General features: G+C 40.7%; 1 protein-coding gene across 2 annotated transcripts in view; it reads right to left on the bottom strand.

Annotated features, from left to right (window-relative positions):
• Positions 1-26,139, bottom strand: part of ARHGAP26 (Rho GTPase activating protein 26) — a 399,050-nt gene that overhangs the window by 14,579 nt on the left and 358,332 nt on the right. Inside the window, exon 21 of one of the 2 annotated variants that reach the window (XM_011367454.2) lies at positions 3,010-3,285. In XM_011367454.2, coding sequence (XP_011365756.1) covers positions 3,010-3,285 — 276 coding nt within the window. The remainder of the gene's footprint in view (positions 1-3,009; positions 3,286-26,139) is intronic. The other variant, XM_011367455.2, reaches the window with a different exon arrangement.

Raw genomic sequence — 26,139 nt, 5'->3', positions numbered from 1 at the left:
GTCCAGTGTCCCATGCCATACTCCCTCTCAAAAGCCTTCAGCGGTTTGCTTTAGGTAAGGTTCCTACCTAAACAGCTCCTCTTGGCACAGAGGCTGCGTTTGTAGGCTTTGGCTCTGACTAAAAAATATAAAAAATCTCCATCAAGCCTCTTTGGTTCTTAGGCTCCCTAGCTCCCTTTTCTCCACAGTGCCTCTCAACACTGGGCACAGAGAGCCTCAGGTGCCTTCAGCTGCTCCTGTGACAGGGCCCTTCAGACCTCGGCTGGGCCTTCAAGGGCAAGAACAAGTTTGGAACCTTTTGCTAGTTCATTTTTAATTTTCGCCTCTGAGCATGGCACAAGGCCAGGAAAGTACTCAGAAGAGTTTCCCTCAAATGTCCTTGCAAGCTTTGCAAAATGACAACTCACTCTTCATTGCATGACTCTACAGGGAGTTGAGGCCAGCTAGACTGGCAGATTGCAATGACTTGATCATTTAAGCACAATTTCTAGGGGTCTCTGTGCAAATGCAAGTTATAGGTTTGGACTGGGAACTATGCTGGGGGTATAAGTGAAAGGGAAGAGTGACGGGAATGTTCCTCTAGTACCCTTTATCTGCTGTACTGTGAAAGGCATCTTCATTCCTGAGCTTGAACAAGCACCGAAGATGCTTTGAAGAGGGAACATTATATAGAAGAGGAGACATTATGTAGAAATTCATGAGACCATTCATTAGGTCTAATTAAGTATTTATTTTAAACTTCTCTGGCCACTGAAGGAAATCTGAAGTTCATGTTCCAGAAGTGGATTTGGGGGAAGGCCCCACTGGACCTGAATAATAATGGGTGTATGCCCCCACCTCTTGACTGCATACTGCAACAGCAGTTTGGGGAATTTTAGCCCTGTTGGTTAGCTCTAATGGGCTACCTCCCCAGTACTGTCCCTACCGTTTCTCACCTTGGCATATGTATTTAGCTCAGTGAAAGCCAACTGCAAGCCCTACTTGGCCTTTCCTATTTCAAAATGGCAGCTTCTTGAAGGCTGTCAAACAGCATTGTTCAAATGGTGTTATTCCACTAATGGCCAGAGTGGGCAGTACTGAGTAACCATAACCCCAAGCATATGAGGTGAGCAGATTCTACTGCCACTGCCCTCTGCCAACCTGGAAATTTAAGGGAGATAGAAAAAAGTAGCTGAAGAAAAAAAAAAAGAACCTGGATACATCTTGGGAGGAGGAAGGGAGTGGAGAAGTAGAGATACTGGACAGGCGGCAAGGCCTCAAAGCTCAGAGAAACAAAAAAGCAAATACACGTAAAGCAGAGTACATTTCAGGTTTGTAGTTGAATGACTCTACTATCCTGAGTTCCCTAACCCATTCTGTTCAAGGGGCCAATGTCTTGAAGATTTTACTCCCTTTTGATCAAAATGAAGGAGCCACACATTCTTCTAATGACCAAATCTCTGTTATGAGGAAGTGAGGCATTTTGGAAGGTGACAGTCTCTTGTCACTATAGTTTGCTCAGGGACAATCAGTGATCTAACCAGAACAATCCATGCCATAAAGTTCCAGAAAGTTAATGTCTCCCAAAGCACACAAAATATGTCTAAGAAAAATTAGGAAATAATTTGAGTGTCGGGAAAATATGACCTGCATTTTACCTTACTCCCAGGGTGAAGATAAAAGAATATAGTGAAAAACCATCTTTCTCATATTCCAGGACAAAGCTAGAAAGAAAATCTGGAAGAGCAAGGCCAGGTTTTGGCGCTAAAAGTTGCATGGAAACTTGAATTTGGGGCCACCCGTATGTTTGGAGGAAAGAGTGCTGGGTTGAGGACAAGAAGTTCTGAATTCTGACTTGGCTCTCATTTAGTCATGTGACTGTGCACAAGTCACATCTCTGTGCCTTAGTTTTCTCTCTATAATAAGGGTCAGGCCATTTCTCTTCTCATTCTCATATAAATATAGAATGAAATAATAGATATAAAAGTGACTGGAGGAGACTAAAGTTATATATATATATAAAAATACATATATATATATAAACACATACACATATATAAATAGCATAGGGTTTTCTTTTTTAAAAAGCGAGACTCAGCTTCATAAATTATTTAAGTCTCTTTGCTGGATCCACCCCTTAGGAAAAAACCAGTTATGAGAAAAAGATGGACAGGAAAATACTGCCAAGGCCCAAAATGCTAATGATGTTTATAATTGGGCTCTACATTTTGATTATCTGAAAGCAGAGACTAAGTTCGAGAAACACACATGCTCAGGACCTAACAGCAGAGGGATTCTGCAGGGTTTTTATTCTTTCTCTGGATTTAAACGGCTTCTTTTCTCCAAAGAACCCAAGTGCTAAGAATTAAGTCTGCACTTCATCAAAGAAGGAAAAACTATAGCATGTCTCTTAGGGAGTGGAGATAGATCAATCCTCAGAAAGAGGTGCTGCCTGTTCCTAGGAGAGCTAGGGAGACATGGAGATAGAAGCAGGCTGGGAGCACTGAGGATTCCTAGGAGTAAGTACATGAATTGCTATGAACTATTTCAAGAGAAATTGCTTCATATCTTGATCCCTTATTCTGAGTTATATTTGCCTTTCTCCCAGTGGTCTGGTGTCAGCAACTAGGTGTCAGTGCTCATGGCCGATAGCCCAGTCCCACAAGTAAACGTTGCCTGATGCTACCTGATAAAAACAAGGGAAGAAAAGGCCAGTACGTGTCTCGGCACCGTTGCTCTGATATTATCTTATACCGAAGCACAGGGAGCCCCACGATTCAGAGAGTGAGCCAAATAGGAGCTTGCTCAGGAACCACTCTTTCCCCAAACTCTAGGCATCACAGATTATTAATTCAGAAACCGAAGGAAGGGTTCAGAAGGCTGTGGAAAATGCCATGCTGGTTCATGCAGATAGTCCCTCCCAGCTTTGACTCTTATTCTGGAGTGATGAGAGGGCAGGGGCTGGTCCCCCATTGTCCCTGACCAGCTTTGGATAAACAAGACCAGATTGGTCATCATCCGTGATTTTACCTGGAGTCTTCATGAACCGCTTCTTCTGGCCTGTCAAAAAGCAAGTGCAGGTTTGGATGGCAGGGAACAAAGTTGACGAGGAGGCTGAACACTGCATGAAGAGAGGACCAAGCCAATGAGAGAACAAAGGCAGCAACAGAAAACCAAACAAACCCTGCAACAGACCTGATGGGGGATGAGTCGCTGGACGTGGATGAGGTGGGCATAGGGCTGGATGGCGCCGAGAACATGGGCCAAGATGGCGAGAGGGGTGAAGTTGGGCTTGGATTCGGGGGGCTGCAAGACATAACAATCAGAAAATTCATCAGCACACAGGGAAACCACAACGGGAGCACAGGAGGTTCATGGAAGGCCAAATGATGGAGAGCTGGAGCAGACTAGAGAAGCACTGAAACCCAGGGTGTGTCGTCAGCGCCAAGTCACATTTCTCCAGGTCAAACCTCTGTGTCCTCCAAGTAATGCCTGTTCTGTAATTCGTCGGAGCATTAAAATGTCTCTTTGCCCTGCAAAACAACTGCTTTCTAGGTAAAAGGAGCTTCTTCAGTTGTGCCCATTGTTCTTTGGCCATTGGTGAAAAATGCCCATTCCTCGTGTATATGAGTTCCCACACCAATATCCTATGACCAGCCTCGGTTTGGGGTAGGGCTAGCTTATAGCCAGCCTTCAGCTTCCAGTGCTGTGCGAGAGTTTTAAAGTTGTGTCTCAGCAAAAATGAGCATTTTTCTGGGCCACACAGGCCATTCAGCCAGAAAACAATTTCCTGTTTACATTTTTAACTAAATGGGCTGTGTGCTCATTGGAGACTTGGAGAAGTATTACATTAGAAAAATGACAATGGGTGGAGGATGGGTCTGGACACACACCTCTTGGGAGAGGGCTTGCAATTACGGGTAGCGTGCAATTCCTCTGAGGTTTGCTTTTCAGGCTTGTTCTCTCGTTTCTCATGGATTCTGGGCATTCTGACGCTCAAGGAAAACCTCCCAGACAGGAGGCAGTAGAAAAAAGGAGGAATGGGAACCTTAAATCTGTCGTTTTGTTCTTTGATCAGTGGCTGATCAAAAGTTTGGAGAGGAAAAGTTGAAATTACTCACTAAAATATGATTTGATTTTAATTGGTCATGCTAGCTCTTTGACTTATTTTCAAAAATTACACAAACAAACAAACGTCTTAACAGCTCTGTAAAATCCCATCAAGTCACAGAGAGTGCAAACACAAATGACTGAGAAAACCGTGTGGGAACAACCTGGCCACTATACCACCTGCAGGCCCTGAACCTCAGCCTATGGCTGGATCGTTTGGTCCAAGCACGTTATAGAAGTGAAATGACAGCAATCCAATCCAGGGGACGGATTTTCTACATATAGCAGGATTTAGCAAGAATGAGTAAATGTCCTACTTATTGGACATTCTCCATTCAGACATGAGACCCAACTATGGCCCCAATTACTCATGGTTATAACCCAAATTCCTATGGCAATATACAGTAAAAACCCATTCTGTGAGTTCATCAGGTATCCTCAGACTAACTGAATGAAACAGTTATTAAATGCCATTAAATGTATTATATTTCTAGAATATAAGTTCCATGTGGCAGGGATTTCTGTCTGTTTTGTTTATGACCATCTCTAATGCCTAAAATAGTGCCTATAGGTATTCAATGAATTACAAGTAAGCGATTAATGAATTTCATTTAACCCACCCAATTCCCATTTCAGAGATGTAAGGCTTGCCTGTAGATATCCAGCCTGTAAGTGACAGGGCCAAGGTTCAGGCTCCAAACCCCTGGCTCTAAGCCCAAGGCTCTTGCCGCTGCAGTGCACTGCCTCTGGGGTAGCAGGACTTGCTCTGTTCCTCAGTGCTGTGCCACACTTCTTCACGGATCCAGCCATAGTACTAGAAGCCCTCTTAACCACTGATTTATGACTTTCCTTTAGATGCCCACCACATTTGCAAGGGAAAATGGGAATGCAGCAACAGACAGAGTCAATAAGACTCAACACATTGTCAATTGCAATAAAATCCCCAGTCCTGTCTCCAGTCTTGTCTGGTAGATTCATCTCACAGATGGAATCCATAAAATAGAAGAGATTAAATTAAAAGAGCATGACTTCTTCTTTTTTCCCATTAGTCCAGCAAAGACTAGTTATGAAGCACCTAGTATGATCAAGACAATAAGTGGAATACAATTTAGCACTTGCCAGTTCCTAACATTAAGACCTTACGATGTATTTGGTAAGATGGGACAGATTAAAAAACAACTGTAACATAGGATAGTAAGATTCATTAGCTGAGGGATAAGTTACTCTTATTGGTTTAGCATCTGCTCCTACTTGACTTTGTCCCTGAGTAACTGCTGCCTCATTACTACTGTGCAGTTCTCCATTTCTTCCATAGTTGCAGCTGGTAAGAAAGGCACCACTTTGTCAGTCTTCCCACCACAATGCACCCCACTACGTAATGACCTAGCAGGCACCAATGACCTGGGGATCACTTCCCAACTGTAGCCTAGCCCAGGAACCCGAGTTCTGACCAGGACAACTTGGAGGTTCAAGAGAGCAGCCCAGGCCTAGGGGCCTGGAATAATGTTTCTCTGGTTTGTGGTTAGCACAGGACAGTTCGAAAGTCCTTAAAACTTTTTATTTTTGAGGATTTTTTTTTTTTTTGGTCTTTTTAGTGGTTTTCTAAGTAGGGACCACCTCAAGTTTCCTATTTCATCTGTACCAAGAATTATGCCTTTGGCTCAAGGCATAGTTGGGAACATAGTCTATGAACACAGTGTAGGTTCTGAATGTTTTCTCACGTCCTTGGATATCTAAGTGGTTCCTGGCCACTAGTACAAGGCTGAAATTATCTGGGGGTGCGGTTAGAATGCAGGGTAGACATAACGACAATAGGAATTTACTCTTCAACCCCCACGTTAATTGCCACAGTGTTAACTGTAATTTTTAACTAATAGAATTTCATTTGTTTGCTTGTATTATAGCCATAGCAATAACATTTATTTGCCATAAAATGAATACAATTTAAAATTTATGACCACAAAGTTTTAGTATAACAATAAAGTACTCCATGGTTCTTTTATGATTTTTTTAAAACTACTGATGAAATTATACCTTTTGTTTATTTTTGCTTCAGAGTCATGTCAAGAAAACTCACTATCAACAATACCAGTGAACATTTTTATATACCATAATGATTGAGACCTGTAGCAGCAGAATGACTAAACATAAATATGTTCCTCCAAGGAACAGAGAGCAAGTTTTTAGTTTTGATGCAACTCAGAGACCTTAGGTGAGAAATGCAACTCAGAGACATAGGTGAGAAATAAGGTGTACAAGGATGATAATGACCCAAGACTTTATATAATCTTATATGATCCTTTCCCTCCAGAAGTATCTGATTAGAGGTTAAAAATAACAGCAGTACCCCTAAAAAATCCAAACAAAACAGACAGACAAAAAAATGGCCAGCTTTCCTATTGGCTCTGAAACCTCCAATATCGAATTCTCAAACTCTTTTCCCACTAATGAGGCCAAAGACAACAGGATAGGAGAAAATAATTTTATAACTACGATCTTAGCAGATGACCCCTGAAGGTCTCTCTGCAGCCCTCACAGTCCAGCTGGGAGTTTCTGAGCCGAACACTCCAGCACATTTTTTACCCTAAATATTCCTGGGGTCCTACCAGGCCCCCACATCAAGGCTCAACTATAACAGCAGCTTAAACACATGGAAGGAACATTTACTTGTCTGATTTGGATTCGAATGGAAGGCTTATATCAGCTTTAGTCTGCTGGTCCATAGTGTCCTCAAAAGGAGTCAAATAGTCCCACTTAGTCCCTCTGACATTCACTGGACAGTGAAGAAATAACGGTTTAGGAAGATAAGGCTCAAAGGCCTGGAAGCATGCTGGGTTGTGGCTGACAGTTCAAGCACAGTGTGTCGCAATATTGTAAGTCTGACACCCTTCTGCGGTGACTCACTTGAATGATGGAACATCTGCTGTACCAGCCAGGGCAACCCTGCCTTACTGTGGACGGGGCTGCCCCATAGGCTCCCAGTTCGATCATGGATGTGGCAGACCCTCTCTGGTCTTCACAACACAGTAGTTAAAACCTGAGCTACTACAAGATGAGCAGTAAGCTGACTTTTAAGAATTAAGCTAATTTTTAAAAAAATTCTGGTACTTAAAATTTGATGGCCTTGTACAAAACTGAAAAATACCCAAAAGCAAGAAAGTAATAAAATCACACAAGATTTATACTACTGATAATCACTGTTAATATCATGGTATATTTCCTCACTGTTTTGGGGGTGGTAATACTACATACATAGCCAGTAGCCTTTTTTTACTTAATAAAGTATTTTCTAATGTCATAATAGCCTTTGATATCATATTTTTAAAGTAGCTACAGGGTGTTCTATTGTAGAGTATACCCAGATTTATGTGACCATTCTCTTATTGTGTACACACAGATTATTATCCCCCTTTAGCAATTATTAATAGTGCTACAACTCACATCCTTGCTGAGGATCATTGCCTGTGTCTCCAATTGTTTCCTTAGCACAAATTCCTGGAAGTTAAATTAGTGGGTCAAAGGCTAGGAGTTTTTTTTTTTTTTTTAAAGGGTCTTGATACATCCCAGCAAATAGCTTTTCAGAAAGGTTCTACTGAACTGGGTTCCCAACCACAGTGTGTAAGGGTTGTCCCTCGTCGCTCACCATGGCCCCACCAGCACGGACCATTATCACTAAAAAAATTAGATGGATTTTTTTTTTTTTCCCCAGTTCACGAAGGTTACCTCAGATTCTTCTCTTTCCTAGCATTTCCAATGATGTAAAAAAAATGAATATAATTCCCTTCCCGTGTTCTGTTTCCATCTGGAAGCAATGTTAATTTTCCAAAGGGCATTCTGCCAAGAAGTTAGCGTGGGGAAGGAGACAAGCAGATGGATAGAGAGACAAACACATCCTGGGGATGTGAGACCCTTGGTCAAATGATGTGGCTGCTCTGAAAGAAACTGGGAGTGGTAGATGGTTAGCTTAGTCTAGGGCTCTCGGAGATTGGCCTAAGAGGCATGAGGTATATAAGTGAAGCCAAAGAGTCTTGAGCCAGCAGTATACTATGGAGAAGTCACAAAACTGGTGTTTGCTCCTCTCTGCCCAGCAGTGGACTGTGACCTGCAGCCCAGGTTCCATGTCATGGACCTCAGGCCTGGGCTGGGTTGACTTTAATGATGCTCCCTTAGTTCCCCACCCTGCCCTTCCTGATTAGACCTGGAACAGGGATGATGCTATTAAATCTAAGGGGGACTGCCTGCGTATTTTTTTCTTTCTCTCTATAAGGAGAGAGAAGAATCCGTGAAAACCTGTAAAATTCAATCTAATCTAATCCCAAATTAGTGAATCCTTCTTCCTTGGAAAATATCCTTTTCCATCTTGACTTAAAGTACCATAAAAAGAGAAAGGACATCAAATTTCAGCTAGGAAAACAGGGCCAAAAGAAATACTGGTAAACTGGATAGTGGTGAATCAGAGCATGTGACATAAAAACTCATTTTTATTTGTTGAAAACGTGAACACATATATTCTTTACATGTGGCCATTGAAGTTTTTACAACATAAATCGTATACAGGTTCCAACCTCCTGAGTTTTCAGTTTGTGTCCCACAACTTTACAAGAGGAAAAGCCCACATGCCCCCAAGTTGTACTGTTCTATATTCTTTTCTGACCCTTACTATTGTGCATAGTATCTACAGATTCTTTTCCCTCATCTAATGTAATTTAATATGCATTTTTATTTAGCCAATGACAGAGTCCTGATTCTTATTTTAAAGAGAGTAACTGGTGAAACCCCCTAAGGCCCTAATAATCATACATAGTTGCTTTTAAAATAACTTTTAAATAATTTGCTTTTAAAATAGTTCAATTAATCGAAGTACAATGACTCTGTTTTCCAGCTTTAACGATTTTCCTGAAGTATAAGTTTCAAATAAATTTTAAATTTGGATCAACTGGGGTAGAAATGGCAAATAATTCCATGATTTAAATAAAATCCAAAATCTTAGAATAGTGCACCTGTCATTGTTAAGTTTCTCCCAGTCAATCATCTGACCCTTCTCGTGAGAAATATGAGGTAGCGGGGAAAACTTTGGATTGGAAATAAAGAGGCCTGGACAAGAGTAACATTTCAACTGCTCATTGTACAGGGAAAACCCTCAAGGGAAAGGACCAGTAAGGTTAAATTGGGACAAATGCCTTTATGGTGTTCCACGGCACACAACGGTTACCAAGTGTAGTATTCTTTTCCTGTTAAACCTGAGTGCAGCCCTCAATCTTTTTCAATACCACATATCAGGCACATCAGACCTGGTTCTTAAAATAAAATGTGTTAACTCTTCTTCAACTAAAAAAATCCACAATTTATGAAGTTATTTGTAAGGAAACACTGAAGCATTTGAGGGCACCACAGGGAGTCTACATGGTAAAACTTGCTATTTCAAAAGATTTGAATGACTGCTGAGAAATCCCAGTACATCCTTACTATCTTAAACTGAGTGCAGTACAACTGTCATTTTCTATATAACGAAGATATCGCAAAAACAAATTAATTCATCATAACTTAAAAAGAAAAGGAAAGCAACAGTCTTACCAGATTCAATCTTCTACTGTCCTGAGGCATAACAGCCACTCTGATGCTAGGATATTTAAAAACTATTCTTAAAATAAAATCTGCAAGCAGGGAACTGTAACTGCCTCAAGGGATTGAGAATGGGGAACTGGGTGCACAGGCATGGAATGGTCATTCACTTTTTAATTTTATATTTGTTTATACTGTTGTAATTTTTTAAATTATGAGCCTATATTATTTTATAACAACAGTGGAAAACTCTTCTATAAATGGTGCTAGGATAATCGGATACCTGTATGGAAAAAGTGACACTTGATCCCTTTTATCTGATATCATACCTAACAAATGATTTCCAGGTGGATTATAGATCTAAACGCCAAAGGCAAACAATGAAGGTTTTAGAAGAGAATAACTCTGGGAACTTGGGGTTAGGATTTACCCAACAGGGCATAAAAAGCAGTAATCATAAAGGAAAACACTGGTATCCCTGACTACATTAAAATTAAGAATTTTTATTCATCAAAAGATAAAATTAAAAGAGAATAAAAGACAGCCTACAACATATAAATAAACAAAGGGCTACACAAAGAACTTTCCTCCTGATAAGTAAGAAAAAGATCGACAACCAAGTGGGAAATGGGCAAGAAACTTGAACAGGGACTTTAGAAGAGAAAATGCCAAAGAAAAGGTGTTCAACCTTTTCTTTGGCATTTTCTCTTCTAAAGTCCCTGTTCTATAAGTCAGGAAACATAGATTAAAACCACAGTGAGATGATCCTGCACACCTACCAGAATGACTAAATAGCTAACATCATAATGCTGAAAATACCAAGTGTTTACAAGTGTTTACATCTGGAACTCATATACTTTGCTGGAGGAGGGATATAAATTGCTACATCCACTGTGGACAATGGTTTGGCATTATCTAGCAAAGATGAACATATTATTCATTCTCTATGACTCAGCAGTCCCGTTTCTAGACATATACCCTAGAGCATAGTGTGTATGTGCATCAGAAGACCTGTATGAGAATAAGTAAATTATCTGTAAAAGCAAAAACTGGAAACAACCCAGAAGTTCAGCAAAAGTAGAATGGAGAAATAATTTTAGTACTTTAACACAATGGTACACTCTACTATAGTGAAAATAAAGGCACCACAGCTACATTAATGGTTCTTGAAACCACTGAGCGAAGGAAGACAGACTTGAAATAACAGAACAAAATCATGTCTTTTGGGGATGCATACAGTTGATCCTTATTATTTGAATATTCCATGTTTGTGAATTCACCAACTTGCTAAAATTTATTTGTAACCCCGGAATCAATATTCATGGTGCTTTCATAGTCATTTGCAGACGCATGCAGAGGGATGAGAAATCTGAGTCACTCCGAGTCACCTGATGCACACATTCCCATCTGAGGTCAAATAAAGAGATGCTCTGCCTTCTTGTTTTAGCCCTCTAGTGTTCCCATATGCAAGAAGGCTCTGATGTGCCTTATGGAGAAAACAAGTGTTTAATGAGCTTCATGCAGGCATGGATTATAGTGCTGTTGGTCATGAGTTTAATGTTAATAAGTCAACAATGATATTAAATAAGATGTTTTTAAACAGAAACACACATAAAACAAGGTTATGTATTGACCAGTGGACAAAAATGTTGTGACTAGAGGCTCACAGGAACCTAACCCTGTATTTCCCCTAGAAGCAATGATTTGGTATTCACTAATTCAGTGTTTGTGGTGACTTCACTGAACATAACTACTGCACCCAACAAATATCTGTATTTAAGGAGTAAAGATATAGATAAGAAAGAAATTTATTACTGTAAATGTCAGATTAGTGGTTACCTTTGTGGGAGGAAGAAGATTATGACAAGGAAAAAGAAAGCAAGAGATGGAGACACGTCTGGGTCCTGACGAGGCTGCACTCCTTAACTTCTTGGTGGTTATGTGGGTGTTTGCTAAATAACAATTTGTTAAGTTGTATATTTACATTTCATGCACTTTTTTATATAAAAAAAATATCTGCAGACCTATCTTAAAACATACTTATGGACAGTAAGCATATTAACATATTAACAGCATCCTCTGATGAGATTAAAGGTACTTTTTATTCTTTGTGATTTAAAAATATTGTCCACATTTTCTCGTTAATATATTTTTAACAAAAATTAATAAATATTAATAGAAAAAATAACCTTTTTAATCACAAAAATGGCTACTTTTATTCTCTAGAGGAAGGATGTTTAATGGGGGCAAAATGACAGTTCAGTCTTTGTTGCACTAATCTGTGGTTTAGGTTACATAATACAGTTGGCAGCTCCCAACTATCTGGACTGCTCTTCTTTTTCAGTCAAATACAATCAACAAATATTTATTGAGCACCTTCCAAGTGCAAGAAGTAAATTTTCCATCTTGCTTTCCTCGCTGAGAAATCAGGTTGGCTCTTTTTAGAGACTTTTTTATTTTGGTAAACTGATTGCAGAAATCAACAGCATCTTCCTTTCACCTGGGCATGGGGAAGTTGAGGGAGACATCTCCAATATCACACTCTGAGTAAGCTGGACAACATGTTAACAACACTGGTTGAAAGTCATTGGCCATCTGGCATATTTTTTTTCTATATGGTCTGCTTTCGGGGACTATTTCCCATTTGGACTAGGAGGAGGAAAAGGCGAGAAAAGGACTCAATAAGAATCTAAATGTGCACTGCTAAAAACAAAGGAGTATCTAAAATTAGCAGCGGTGGCCCAAGGCATTTCAGCTTAAAAGTAACCCTGGGGAAAGGAGATTCCTTGAATATGCACCCTAAAATATTTCACTATGTTCAGAGCTTTCAGCAACAGAAAAAGTGCTTCTGATAAAGATAATGTCCAGGATGAAGAAGCTAAACTCCCACAACCTACAAATCTTGGTCCGGATACCATGAAAGGCATATGAAGCAGAGAGATAAGGAGAAGTGAACTTTGATGAAAAGGCCAACAGTTTCTGATTCTCTTTCTCTTCCCTGGACTAAGCAAATAGCTGACTTCCCTTTAATTCTAGTGTTTATTGAATAGTCTAAATATACAGAAGATTGTTTCCGATCTGATTTTGACTCAAAAGTCATCTCTACTCCATTTATATCTTCCATGCCCGGCCTCGCTTCATCATGTCACCATGCACAAAACCCGCATTCACCCCATGACCATGCTACCTTCTACAATGGCCGGCTCAGCCTGCAGTGAAGAAATGCAATCTCACTAGACTTCATGGTGATTTTCTCCCCGTGTTCATTTGATTCTGAGGAGCTTATTGACTCTATTGGAAAAAAACTCTAAATGATTTTCCAGCAAAGTCACCCTTTCCAGTGGAAAAAAAGAGTTTTTACATCTGTGAATAAAAAAACACACTGAAGAAAAATGATTTTTATATTCACCTCTAGTTCTTGTACTCCAGAACCAAACATCCACTGAGAAGTCAATGAAAACAGATACAGCCAAATACCATTAGCTCTGATTCCACAAAATTAAAATTTCTGTTGTTTTCCAAATATGAAGTAAATACAAATTACTCTGGAAATCCTCACATTACTAGGCAAATTTACAGTGTAAATGCGGTTTTCTACATAGATGCTTAACTAAAGAGGACCATTCTTCATGATCATTTCAAATGACCATGCATTTCAAATGTAAATCTGTTCATGTCATTTCACTGCTTTAAACACTTTAATACTCCTCCCTTGGTGCTGCCAGGATGAAGACCAAGGCCTTCTCACTAATGTAAGAACCTTTAGCCTGGCTTCTTTGCCTTTTACTGTTCCAATCCATCCCATTGCACATGGCTACATGAACCTCCTAAACACATAGCTTAATAAATACCTGTCGAATGAATAGCAATTCCCTGCTTATAAACTCCGCATTACCTACTGCATGTAGAATAAATTTCCTACTGTGGTACAGTGGAATATGTAGTCGCAGTTCATTACTGCCACCAGTTTCCCCACTCCCCTACTTCTGGTTCATTTGCAGAAGTTTTTCTCCACCCCAAGTAATAAAGGTGGGTCTAAAGTCCTACCAATTTCATTGCAGGGGCAGACATGTGATCCAAGCTGGCTACTCAAGTACCCCTTTCCCCTGGCCACAGTGATTGGGTCAAGGATGAACATTTAACTGATTACAATTCATCCACTGGGTCTAGTACATGAATGCTCTTCTTTTTGGATGCAAAACCTAAACGTACTGGCTTAGGGAGATGAGAGCTCTTTCCCCCATTATATGGCAAACATCTGTTTGCAAGTGAAGCTTTAAAAAATAAATAGAGAAGGGAAGAAGAGCCAAGTAAAATAATAATTTGGGCTCCTGGATCCAATTGTGTTGGAGGTTAGATCCACCCTGAGATTTCCCAAAATTATAAGTTTATAACTTCCACTTTTTCCTCAAGCTAGTTGGGTTTCTGTCATTTGAAAGTCTTTCACAATATGGTCCCAATGCTCTTCTTGTACACATTACTTGTCTTCATGTCCTCCGTGCCCTCCAAGTCAGCAACATTTTTCTTAAAGGGCCGATATTAAATATTTTAAACTTTGTGAACTAACAGAAAAAACTGAGGCTGTTTATGAAAAAGTTCCTAAAAAAGCTTCAGAAGCTGGTCCACTTGTGCCATCTGTTATAAGGGAAACTAGAAACCACCTGTCTGTCTGCCTGAGCTCTGCTCTTATCAAGGAAGTTGTAATTACCTCTTTGGTGAAGGATTTGAATCATTACAGTAAATCCCTTATTCAGCACATACTGTATTAGGAAGGCGTTCTGACCCTAAAAACCCAGGTTTTTCTCCCCTCGCTCTCTAAAGATGCAGTAAAACCTCAGCTATTCAGAGCCTGGCAGAGTGAAGTGTGCTATAGCCTTGTTTGTTACTCGACAATAAATATTTACTGCACAAATATTTACTGCGCATCTACTACATGGCAGGTGCTGCTGCAGACACTGGAAACAGAACAGGAAAAAGTGAAACGAAGCTTCTGCTCTCGAGCAAGTTATATTCAAGTATAGTGAACTGCAAGGGAAGATGTGAGAACACAGACTGTGTAGAGGAAAAAATATCGAAGCTTTTATTTGCATATTTTATTTGATCCTTGCAAGCTTTGTATTTTATATATGTTTTCTGATGTGCATAATATAACCATTAGTAAGGTACCTATTTATACTCTATAAAAAAGTAAATAACAACAACAAACACATTAAAAATTAAAAATGGATTTACCTTTTGACCCAGTAATTGCATTTCTGGGTATTTATCCAAAGACAATCAAAACAATAATTTGTAAAGATCTATACACCCCTATGTTCATGGCAGCACAATTTACAATAGCCAAGATATGGAAGCAACCTAAATGCCCATCAAGAGATGACTGGATCAAGAAGTTATGGTTCATACATACAATGGAATATTACTCAGCCATTAAAAAAATGAAATCCTACCATTCACAACGACATGGATGGACCTAGAGGTTATTATGCTGAGTGAAATACATCAGACAAAGATAAATACCATATGATTTCACTTATATGTGGAATCTAAGGAACAAAAAGAACAAATTAATCAAAAACAGACTTACAAATATAGAGGGCAATGTGGTGATGACTAGAGGGGAGGCGGGTTGAGGGCTGGGAGAATGGGGTGAAGGGTTAAAGAAGTACAAATTAGTAGTTGATAGATGGGCACGGGGATGGGGAGCATGGCATAGGGAACGCAGTTAGCATTAATGTAAAGGCTAAGTGGAGAGCCAGAGGAGAGAAAGAGCAATCAGGGGGATCGTTTATAAACTATATAAATGTCTAACCAATGTACTGTATACTTGAAACTAATAATGAAATAAAATTTAAAATGAAAAATAAATTTATCTTTTAAATCAGTTGTCTCCAAAGTAGAGGTACACACATCTCAAGGGAGAATGCAAGATGATCCCATGGGATCGGGAAAGAAAATAATAGCATTATTTTATAGGTGAAAAGAAAAAAAAAATCTTTATTTTTTATGTAGAAACAATAAAAAAGTAATTAAGCTTAGAAAAAACAAACAAACAAACAAACACATATTAGAGGTACGTGCCCCAAATATTTTTCTGATAATACTTTAGTGATCAAAAACTGTTCTCCCTCTCATTCTCTCGCTCCCCCTCTGTGTGCGTAACACACATGACAAGTAAATAACCAAATAAGATCATTCTAGATGCTGTTAAGAGCTATGGAACAGGGAGACGTGAAAGCAAGTGCCTGTGTGGGAAAGGGAGGGTGGGGGTGGTCTAGGGTCTGTGGATGGGCCTGCTTTTTTCAGGAGTAACATCTGAGCTGAGAACTCAACAAAGTAGAGTGCTCAGGGCTCATTTTCTTAAATGCCAGTGCATCTTTTTACTTTTATTTTAACTATCTGGGACTAAAACAAAAATTAAGGCCCATTTCCTCCTAAGCTCCCTCACAGTCTTTTTGCTTCATCATAGTGCTTTTCCTAGAATAGAGTGTGGACTTAATGGAAAGGGTTCTATTTTGAAGGGAAAAAACGATTGGAAGATCAGTAATAAATGCTGTCCTGGTTGTAGCACAATTCCCAGTAGTGGCTGGTGACAGCAAAACGTACTTTTCTTACAAGAAATTGTTTCCTGGTAAAACTAAAAAGTCATCCTGCTCAGAGAAACAAATGTTTGCCTTTTCGCTGACAACTCTATGAGCCCTTAAAAAAGTGTCTTGCTTGTTCCTTTGAGAAGAAAGGAATTAGATAAGCCACAAACAAACAAACAAACAACATGGAGACTGCTCTTCTTTGTGCTAGCTGCCACATCTCCAGATCTCTACAGACCAAGCCCGAGGTTAAATACCCCAGTTATCACACCTCTGTTTTCTAGGTCACTCTAACTTTCACTATCTGAAGTATAACATCTCTGAAGTTTTACACACTCTTTGTCAGTATATTTGTATCAATTCGGTTACAAAGATATTCAGTATTATAAGCCCATTCAGTTCCGTTCAGAAATCACCAGTCTATATTTTCAAATACACCCACCTAAAATGTGAGGACAAGCCTTCTGCAATGCCATTCCCCGATGCCCACACCATGTCTCTGTCAGCTTTTCCTTCTTATTGTCACCCAGGTTCTGCATCTACTTAACCTTCAGTCATTCTTCCAGGAAACTATGGGAAGGAAAGGAAAATCCTCCTGAGGGAAGAATACTGCAAATCGCAATTTAGCAAATTACAAAAAAAATGAAAGGAAATAAAATGTGTTTTTCAAAATGAAAAGTCTTCACACCGTTAAGTAATTAACAGCGTACAGCTGGGCTGGTGCCTAAAAAAACTGTATTTTTAAAATGCTGTCCCCACTTCTTCCCCCCACCCCTAACCCTGGCAATCCTAAAAAGCAAGCAGAAATGGGAACCCCTGAGCCCGGTTTCCGTAGGGCTCCACGTCAGCTCTAGAAATTACCAGACAATGTGAACACACCAAGTGTTTAGCAGCAACCTTTGTGATTATTCTGTTCCTTTAAAGTTTTGGATTTATTTATTATTGGATTTTCTTATTATTTTTGGCTCAGCAAATACATGTAAACTTATCCACTGAATTAATAAACTCTCAGTGCTAATCTGTGATTTGGTCAAAAGAACTGAAGGAGTTCTGAGAAGGATCAGTTTACGCTGGAGTACTTTGGGGAAGTTTCCCTTGAGTTGGAGTGTTCCCATTTTCCATTTCGGGTTTAAAATTAAGGGTGCTGTGGTCATCCTTGCAGCTGGGACAGGAGAGTCAATGTCAAGGACAAAATGATCCCCCACTCTGCTGAGACAATATGTAGCAACAGCACAAAGTCTCGCCTCTAAAAGAATAGCTCCCACTGGTAGAGAGTGATTATGACATGCCAGGCTCTGGGCCGAGCATTTTTTGCCACTGACTCGTCCCAATAACCCTGTGAGGGCTGGCTGCCCTGATTCTGTAGAGGAGTAAGCAGAAAGCTGGAAAAGGTGAGTAATTTTTTAAGAGTCAGAAAGTGGTGGTGCCGGCACTGAACCGAGGCAACTGATTCCGGAACTCGGACTCTTGTGAACGTCTGCGTCCAGTGCTGTTCTCTGGCCTTGCCTCCGAGGCTCCCTAACAAGTGTCCAGCACACATACATCACAGGCCTGGTGGACAGACAGGGGCTGGGCCTGAGGCAAACAAAGTGAGCCAACTTAAAGGGGATTTGCCCGAAGTGCCCTAGAACCTGTTGAAATAGGTAAAAATCCAGTTCCGAGATCTCATAAATACGTTTTAAGAGAAAACTTAAAAAATAGTTTGGAAGCTTCTCACTACTTTCATGGGTTGTCTATTTTCAGAGAATACCCGTCATAGTAAATAAACTGACTTCTAAATAAAAACAATATCCTTAAGGATAGTGACTTAACAGTTATTTAATTGCAGGAGTCTGGGGTCAGACAGCCCTCCAATACTGGTTTGAATAGTGGTTCTGCCACTTACTGGCTAGCTGTATGACCTTGGGCAACTTAACTTCTGTGTCCTTTATTGTCCTCCCCTGCTTTAAATGGGGATGATTAATAATACCTATACCTCATAAAACTGGTGAGAATGAAAGGAGGTCATACATGTAATATACTAAGTATATTAAAGCTTATAGACAGCAAGTGTTCACTAAATGGTAGCTGTTATGATTAGCATATGCTTGATTTGTCTTTAAAAAATGGTTCTTCTATTTTAAAATGAGAAGTGGCCTTAAGGACATGGTACTTACACCATCTTTAAGTCCTAAGGCACTGATCGAAACAGAAGTTAAAATGAAGAGAAAACAGCACCATCGCCTTACCAAAAAGAAAAAGAGAAAAAGTAATAAGCCTCTAGGGCTTTCGTCCGAGGATAATTTCGCCCGCTTAGCACAGCCCTGTTACTTGTGTCTGCACAGCAAAGCCCCCAACAGAAAACACAAAGAGGCAAGTTCACAGGCGTTCAGGTTGCGTTACCAGTGGCAGATAGGTACTCAGGTATCAAATAACCTGTTCCTGAAGCCCAGAATTTCATGTTCAAGTGGAGGTGTCAATACTGAGCTCTGGATCTTAATTAAGGCCCGGTCTCTTTTTCCAGGGCAGGCCAACAGGAGTTGTCTGTTTTTCCATTGGCTGTCAGAGAAAACTGGTGGTGTCACGGAAATGCTTGAGGTTGCAGAAAATGGGCCTGGGAAGATGAGAGAACAGGCACTACCTACCAGCCCACACTCATTCTGGGTGTGTCAGTGGAGAGGCTCTGAATTCCGGGGTGCTCCTGTGGACAGCTTCCTGAGAAGCCCACCTGGAGAGGGCAGGTTGGGGGACAGAGTTGTAGGGTAATACTTCTTCCTTGGGGTAGGTCTTCTTCCAAGGAAGACTCCACGCTCTTAAAAGCAGCACTGCACAGGTTTTATACAGATGCTACAGGAATGATGCTGCTCATTCTTAAAATATTCTGTAAGGTGAGCAGCAAAGATCTGCCAGAACTAAGTGGACTAGGAAGGCTGGGTTGGATCCTTGGACATTAGGATGCAATAAGTTGCTGAATTTCTTGGGGTGACAGGTGGGCTATTTCAACAGCTTCCTTCCTGTCTTTTGCTTCTAAGCCATCGACCTGTCAACATCTAACTTCCCCCTCCCTGTCCTCACTTCTGCCAATAGACTATGTACTGGTTCTTTAAACAGTGGGGGCTCTTTTAGGAAGGTAGGCCTAGAGAAGACATTGAGAAACTTCCCACAGGAAATGCAAGGTCAAGTGGGAAGAGCAAGGGCCATGGCAGGTAAAATGAGGGTGGGAATCCTTATGATTCCACCTCACTTCTTTTCTCATCTGAAAACCAGAGAAAATATTACCTCAAAGGGCCTCTGTGAGGACTGAGCTGGCATATATCTGGCTGGGCACCGTATCTGGCACATAGAAAGTGTCTCAACATAATAGCAAGTATTGATACTTATTGAATTTGATAAATTAGTAAAGAAAAGGAATAAATAACAATGCAAAACTAATCAGGAAGAAAAATGCCAGGCACCTGTTTAATTCAAATATTCAAAGCCAGCTTACTTTTTCTCCCCCTCTCCCCCACCTCATTTCTGATATAAAACAAAACAAGAACAAAAAAAAAAAGGGGAGGGATGTCCCATAATATATATTTTATGCATATTTATTTTCTAAAAGATATAAATAAAATTCATTGTTTCTCTTTCTAGCCATAAAAGCAATTTGTATCAACGTAGAAAACAAATAATAATAGGCAAAAACCCAAACTAAACAACCCCCCTTCCCCAAATTAAAAACAGAACTACCATATGATCCAACAATTCTACTTCTGAGTATTTATCCAAAGAAAATGAAAACACTAATTCAAAAAGACAGCTAGCTGCACCTCCATATTCACTGCAGCATTATTTACAATAACCAAGACATGGAAACAACCTAAGTGTCCATCAATAGATGAATGGATAAAGGAGATGTGGTGTATTTATACACTGGAATATTAATCAGCCATGAAAAAGAATGAAACCTTGCCATTTATAACAACATGGATGGACCTTGAGGGCGTTATGCTAAATGAAATAAGTCAGACAGAGAAAGACAAATATCCTATGATCTCATTTATATGTGAAATATTAAAAGAAAAGAAAAAAAAAAGCTGAGTTCATAAATACAGAGAACAGATTGGTGGTTGTCAGAGGTGGGAGCTGGAGGGTGGGTTGGTGAAATGGGTAAAGGGAGTCAAAAGGTACAAACTTCCAGCTATAAAATAAATGTTACGGAGATGTAATATACAGCATGGTGACTGTACTTAAAATTACTGTATTGCATATTTAAAAATTACTAAGAGAACAGATCTCCAAAAAATATTATCACAAGAAAAAAAATTTGTAACTATGTATAGTGACAGATGTTAACTAGAGTTATTGTGATCATGTCACAATATATACAAAAATTGAACTATTATGTTGTATGCCTGAAACTAATATATGTGTCCAATTATACCTCAATAAAACAAAACAAAACAAAAAACTAAACAAACCATCAATATTTCCACCATAAACTACCACTGTTAACACGTTGATGGCTGTTTTATGGGTACATATACATGTCCTATGTGTACATATACATCCATATGCATTTTGTTTGGTGCATTAAAATGGCGCTATAATTCATATAATTTTTATTCTGCTTTTTTCAACAAAGTAGTTAATTATGAAAATATTCCTATGCCAATAAAATTTATCAAGGGCATAATTTTTAATAGTTCCATTGCAGTCTATGGCTGTGTGATAATTACCAAATCATCACCATTGGTGGACATTTCATTTCTTTTCTTTTTTTTTTTTTTTTGCTATTATGAATAATACTGGGATAAAAGTCCATCTACCTTTGCATATATCTGTAATTATTTCCTTATGATGAATACTAGAAATGCAATTGTTGAGTCAAAGGGTAAGTCCATTTTAAGGCTTCTGACCCACATTTCCACACTGCTCCCAAGAAAGGTCATGCTGTTTTATAACCCCAACCACAGTGGGGCAATTTGGCCTCGCACATGTTCCTTCTACCCTGCCCTCTTCGGCCCCTTGGGTATATGGACTTTTTTTGCTTCTGTCAAATGAGCTGACCAAGACTGCTAAGACAAAAGTGGAGCTGACTTAATCCAGGTTCAAACCACTCCTCCGAAATAAATGAGAGCTCCCAGGGGAAGCTGCTCTGAACCACTGCAGTGTCTCGGAACAAGGGGCTTGGTGAGAGAAAGGAGGGTGAGGTTTGTTCTTCCTCAGCCTCTTCCCTCGAATTGAGAATCACTGGCTTCCTCCGGTCTATCAATCAGCAAGCTGACTCTGAACCCTGAATTACGGCAAGAGGATGAATGAGCTTAAAGTAGGGACACACATACTGAGCACAGAGCACAAACACGCACACAGACACTGCCTTCACACCTCTGGCTACAATGCTGAAGACACTCGTGGCAGGTAAAATGTCCTTTCATAACCCTCATGGAATCAAGGGGGAATGTTCCTTACTCATTCCTTTTTTAGAAGAGAGAAAAGAGTATGCAATAATAAATTAATGTGAATTGGAGACTTGAATATTTGTAATGAGCATTTCCATTTCAGCTAATTAAAGAAAGGTGTTCTTCACCCTCCAGTGAGCAGGAAGGGACAGCTGGCATTTTGGAGGTGGCAAATTCTTCCTGAAAGATCAATGTTGTCTCTGTATTTGATAGACTGATCTGGTCTAAGGTCTATTTGTCGAAACAGATAATGTAATATTCAAACCATGAGCATGTACACGCATGCACCTTTTCCCTTAACCCTTTTCCTCTCTGAAACTTTCAGAATATGAATGCCTTACGCCCTTATTCCAGAGTTGGAGTTTCTGACCGGGGCAAAAGGACTTCAAACAATGTGGCTACCATAGGGAAAGGAAGAGAAGCAGAACAATCTTTAAGAATTATAGATTATCCAGAATTCTAGTGAAACTAACAAAATGGAATCCTTCCCCAAGTCCCTTCTACCATTCCCCCATCGGGATCTATGGCTGCTTACAAGGACACCAGGAAGAAGCTCGTTTTGACATCTGCAGGGAGCAGGGTCACTCTGGGAAGCCTCGAGGCTTGCCCTGGCATCTGCAGACCTCTGCAGGACACCTGGGAGTGGGTGAAGGAAGCCATCCCCCTGGTTTGCCTTGGCCCATAGCCAGAGGTGCTGAGCGGCGCGGGAGTTTCCACTGTGGATGCTGCGGCTGCTTTCTGGGTAACGCACAGAACGTGTGGGCAGGGAAGAGCTTGAGAAATGAGCTGTCTGGGGCCTACTCATTCTGCAAGTTGCTCCCCAGCAGATGACAGATGGTAGGTGAGTTTTGCAACTGCTCAGGATGGGGTAAACTCCCGGTGTGTTAGCACCAAAGCCCAGGGCCTTGTGTCTGAGAACAGTAGCTGAGATGAATTAACAGTAGTAATAGTTAACACTGACTGTGGGTTCATTAAAAAAGCAGACCCCAGAATGCTTTGCTCTCATGATCTCCTCAGCCCCCATAACAAGCCCAGCAGGTGAGACCTTGTATATCTGGTGTTGTGGAAAAACAGAAAACCTTCCAGGACATTTTACTCTGGGCCTACACCAACCGACCTGCTGGCCCTCACCTCCGCAAGTCCTCAGCCAAGCACTATGTTTACACATGTTCTGTGAGGTTATGTTGCCACCAGAAACAGTCCAAATACCCCTACAGGCCTTATCTAGGAAAAGAAATTGGCTTATGTGCCACTTTAAAATGACATGAGGCATAAGGAGAATAACTCTAAAATCAAAGTAGCCAACCTGCTGTCAAGGCGTTGAGTTTAGGTGGAATCAACAAAACTGGATGATCACGGGCCTGTCAGAGTTCTTAGCAACTGGTAGCATCAACTTACCAAAGAACCTGTGTTATAAAGGATCAGATAGACTATGATTAAGCAAGGACTATATCTTAAAAAAATAGTTTTCTTGACATGATTTATGGAAATTACTATTTACGTAGGCTCCGTTTGAGAATGGGGTGGCTAAAGATAGAGAGAATATTTACCTACGAACTGGCATGGCCAGGCCACCATACAGAGAGTGCAAAAGATTTGTCTCTATTTCTAGGAAACTTTAGGACATTGTGGCCTGACACATTTGGTGATGAGTATATAAAATCAAATGTGAATTATATCCTAGGACAATTACCTAAGGTGGATAAGAACTTATCTTGTACATCTTCTGTGTTAATCACAAGTTTTAGATAAAAGAATTCTTAGCTCATTAATGAACCAAGTTTAATTTAATTTAATTTTTTTAAATTGAAATGGATTCGTTCAATGAATGGTTATAAAGCATCTACTCTGAGCCAGGCCTTGTCCTAGGTGCTGGGGACCCTGTGATACAGGACAGGATGGGCCTTACTTGCATGGGGCTTGCCGCTTTTTGAGGAGAGACAGAAAACAAGCTGGTGAGACAAGATTTCAGAGGGAAAGTGCTATGGGGAAAATAAAACAGGGTGATGTAGTAGACAGTGAGGAGTGGGGTCAGAAGGATCAGAGCAGGGTGGGGCTTTGAGGATCAGGGCAGAATCTTCTAATGCAGCAGGAACAGGTGCTGCTAAGGCCCTGTGCCAAGAATGAATTTGGTTTGTAGAAGGAACAGAATAAGCACGGGAGCATGGCAAGCATGGGGGACAGCTCTGTGATGTGAGGTCAGGGAGGTTAGGTAAGTAAGGACTAGACCATGTACTCAGGATAAACAGGTTAGATTTTATTCTATATGCAAGGCACTGGAGAGTTTAAACAATTTCCTGAATCTAAGGTACTGCTAAACGTGTGATATGTTTATAGAATTAAAAACGAAACTAAAACTAAAAACGAAACCCCCGGAAAATCTTAAAGATAGTATCATATCCTAAATGGGGGCCAAAATTCCACTTTTTCCAAAACTGAATGTCCAGAAATCCTTTTCAATGTATTCTGTGTGTTTACTTCACTCATGTAAAAAACGATTTTTATTACTAAGTTCCAGACACTGTGCTGGGTGCTGAAGAGATGCAATTGAGAGAACATCATTGACCCACAGAGAATGAGACAGACAAACACCCAGCTGATGACAACACACTATGCTCTACTGGGGTAAGTGCTTCCCCAGCGTGCTGGGGTTACCTCACCCAGTCTAGGATGGATAATCAGTAAAGACACTGTGAAAGAAGTGATGTTTAATAATAGCACATCATCTCCCTGGAGGTGAGAAGACACAGGGCAAGGTTAGGAAGTAAAACAAGTTCAGTAGGGCCCAAAAGGAGAGTTTCAACAAAGTCTATGGTATCAAACCTGGTGGATTGCCCAGGGCCTTTAAAAGCACTCTGCAGTTTACAGTATCCATGGGGCCCATCAGAGAGTTTGGAGTGGGCGGGGGGAGTGTGGTGTTCAAGTATGCACATTAGAACAACCCCAAGGGTTGAAGTATAGAGAGTGAGCCGGAGGAACCAGTCAAGGGTCAAGAGGACCAGATGGGCAAGGCTTGGGTGAGGGTGGGGGCAGCAAGGATTGAGACAAATGGTTGATGCAAGAGAGGCAGAATTGGCAGATCTTGATCACTGAAGAGAAGTCAGTGATTAAAAAAAAAACAAAGGAGAGTAAAGGAAACTAGCCAGGTTTCCAGGCACCAGCCAGGAAGTGGTGGAATTCATGGAAACAGAAAGTACATGGTAAGGAACAGGTGCGGGTGCAGGGCAGGGAGAGGAAGCCTGCCTGTCACCTGGCATTGGGGCTTGGCAGACAGTGGATATGAAGAGGCAGAAGATGAAGATCAGGGATGTGGACAGTCTTTGGCACGTTGCTGGTGACTGGAACCATAGAAAGGAATGCGATCAATTTTGAAGAGTTAAGAAAGATTTAAAACCAGACCCTGAGAAAAAACAACTTTTAAGGAGAATGGAGCCTTCGGAAGAGACAGAGAGAACAAGAAAATCAGAGTGTGGTGTCTCCAAAAAACAAGCAAAGGGAGGGCTTTAAACAAAGGGGGCCGTAGACCTGATGTTGCCAGAAATCAAGAAGGTGAGGCTAAGCGGGGTCTGTGAGGTCTGACAGGGAGGTCACTGGTGACCTTGGTGAGAGCAGTGCCAGCAGGTGGGTGAGGATAAAAACCCAGGCTGAGTGGGAAGGGAGGAAGGAGGGAGGCCTGTATTTAGTCTCAAGAGTAATGATGACAAAAATCAGCATAGGATTTTCCCCATATTACAAATCAAATGTGAATTTTTTCCCCCAAACATTGGATACAACTCTATATTTTAAAAATGAGAAATAAAAGGGCCATTTTGGAGAAAAGTACCTCAGGCAAGTAAGTGTCAAAGAAACCTTCCCAAGATTCATCTTGCCAAATGCCTTCTGGAGTAGGCTGGAGATAATGACTCTAACTCACTCCCAGTGAGCCAAGCCCCAGGTACAAGGAAGATGATTCTGGGGTGCTAGACTTCAACCACAGCTCACTATGTCTGTTCTGAGCAGCAAGGGCAGAATTCAGGAGAGATGATCACAGCCAGCAGGCCAGAAAGCCACAGTCATGTGGCTTTGCCTCATAGGCACTCATGGGCTGGTCCAAGAAGAAGATAGTTAGTGTTTACACTCGGGGCCCCACAGCTCTCTCCTCCCTGCCTCCCTTGCTCTTCCACCCAACAACTATTTGGTAAAAGCCACTTTGATGATAGGAAAGGTACTGGATGGTGAAGCGAAATAAAATCCAGTCTCAGCTCTTGAGGAGCTCACAGTCCAGTGGGGAGACTTGGTATCTAAACAGAAGGGAATCCTGCCTTTAGTTCCGTGAGTGTGGCGGGCTTAGCAGCCTAGCCATATGATAGATTTTTCAGTCTGCCACAAACCAACTGTGTGACCTTATGCAAGGCAGATTATCTTTCTGAGCCTCAGTTTCCTTACCTAAAAAATGAGGTCATTAACAACCTCTCTCCTGGGTAATTGTGAGTGAATGTGAA

This window comes from Pteropus vampyrus, unplaced genomic scaffold, assembly GCF_000151845.1.
Source record: "Pteropus vampyrus isolate Shadow unplaced genomic scaffold, Pvam_2.0 Scaffold134, whole genome shotgun sequence".
In the NCBI taxonomy this organism is placed as follows: Eukaryota; Metazoa; Chordata; class Mammalia; order Chiroptera; family Pteropodidae; genus Pteropus; species Pteropus vampyrus.
This window is presented reverse-complemented; position numbering and strand designations above follow the sequence as displayed.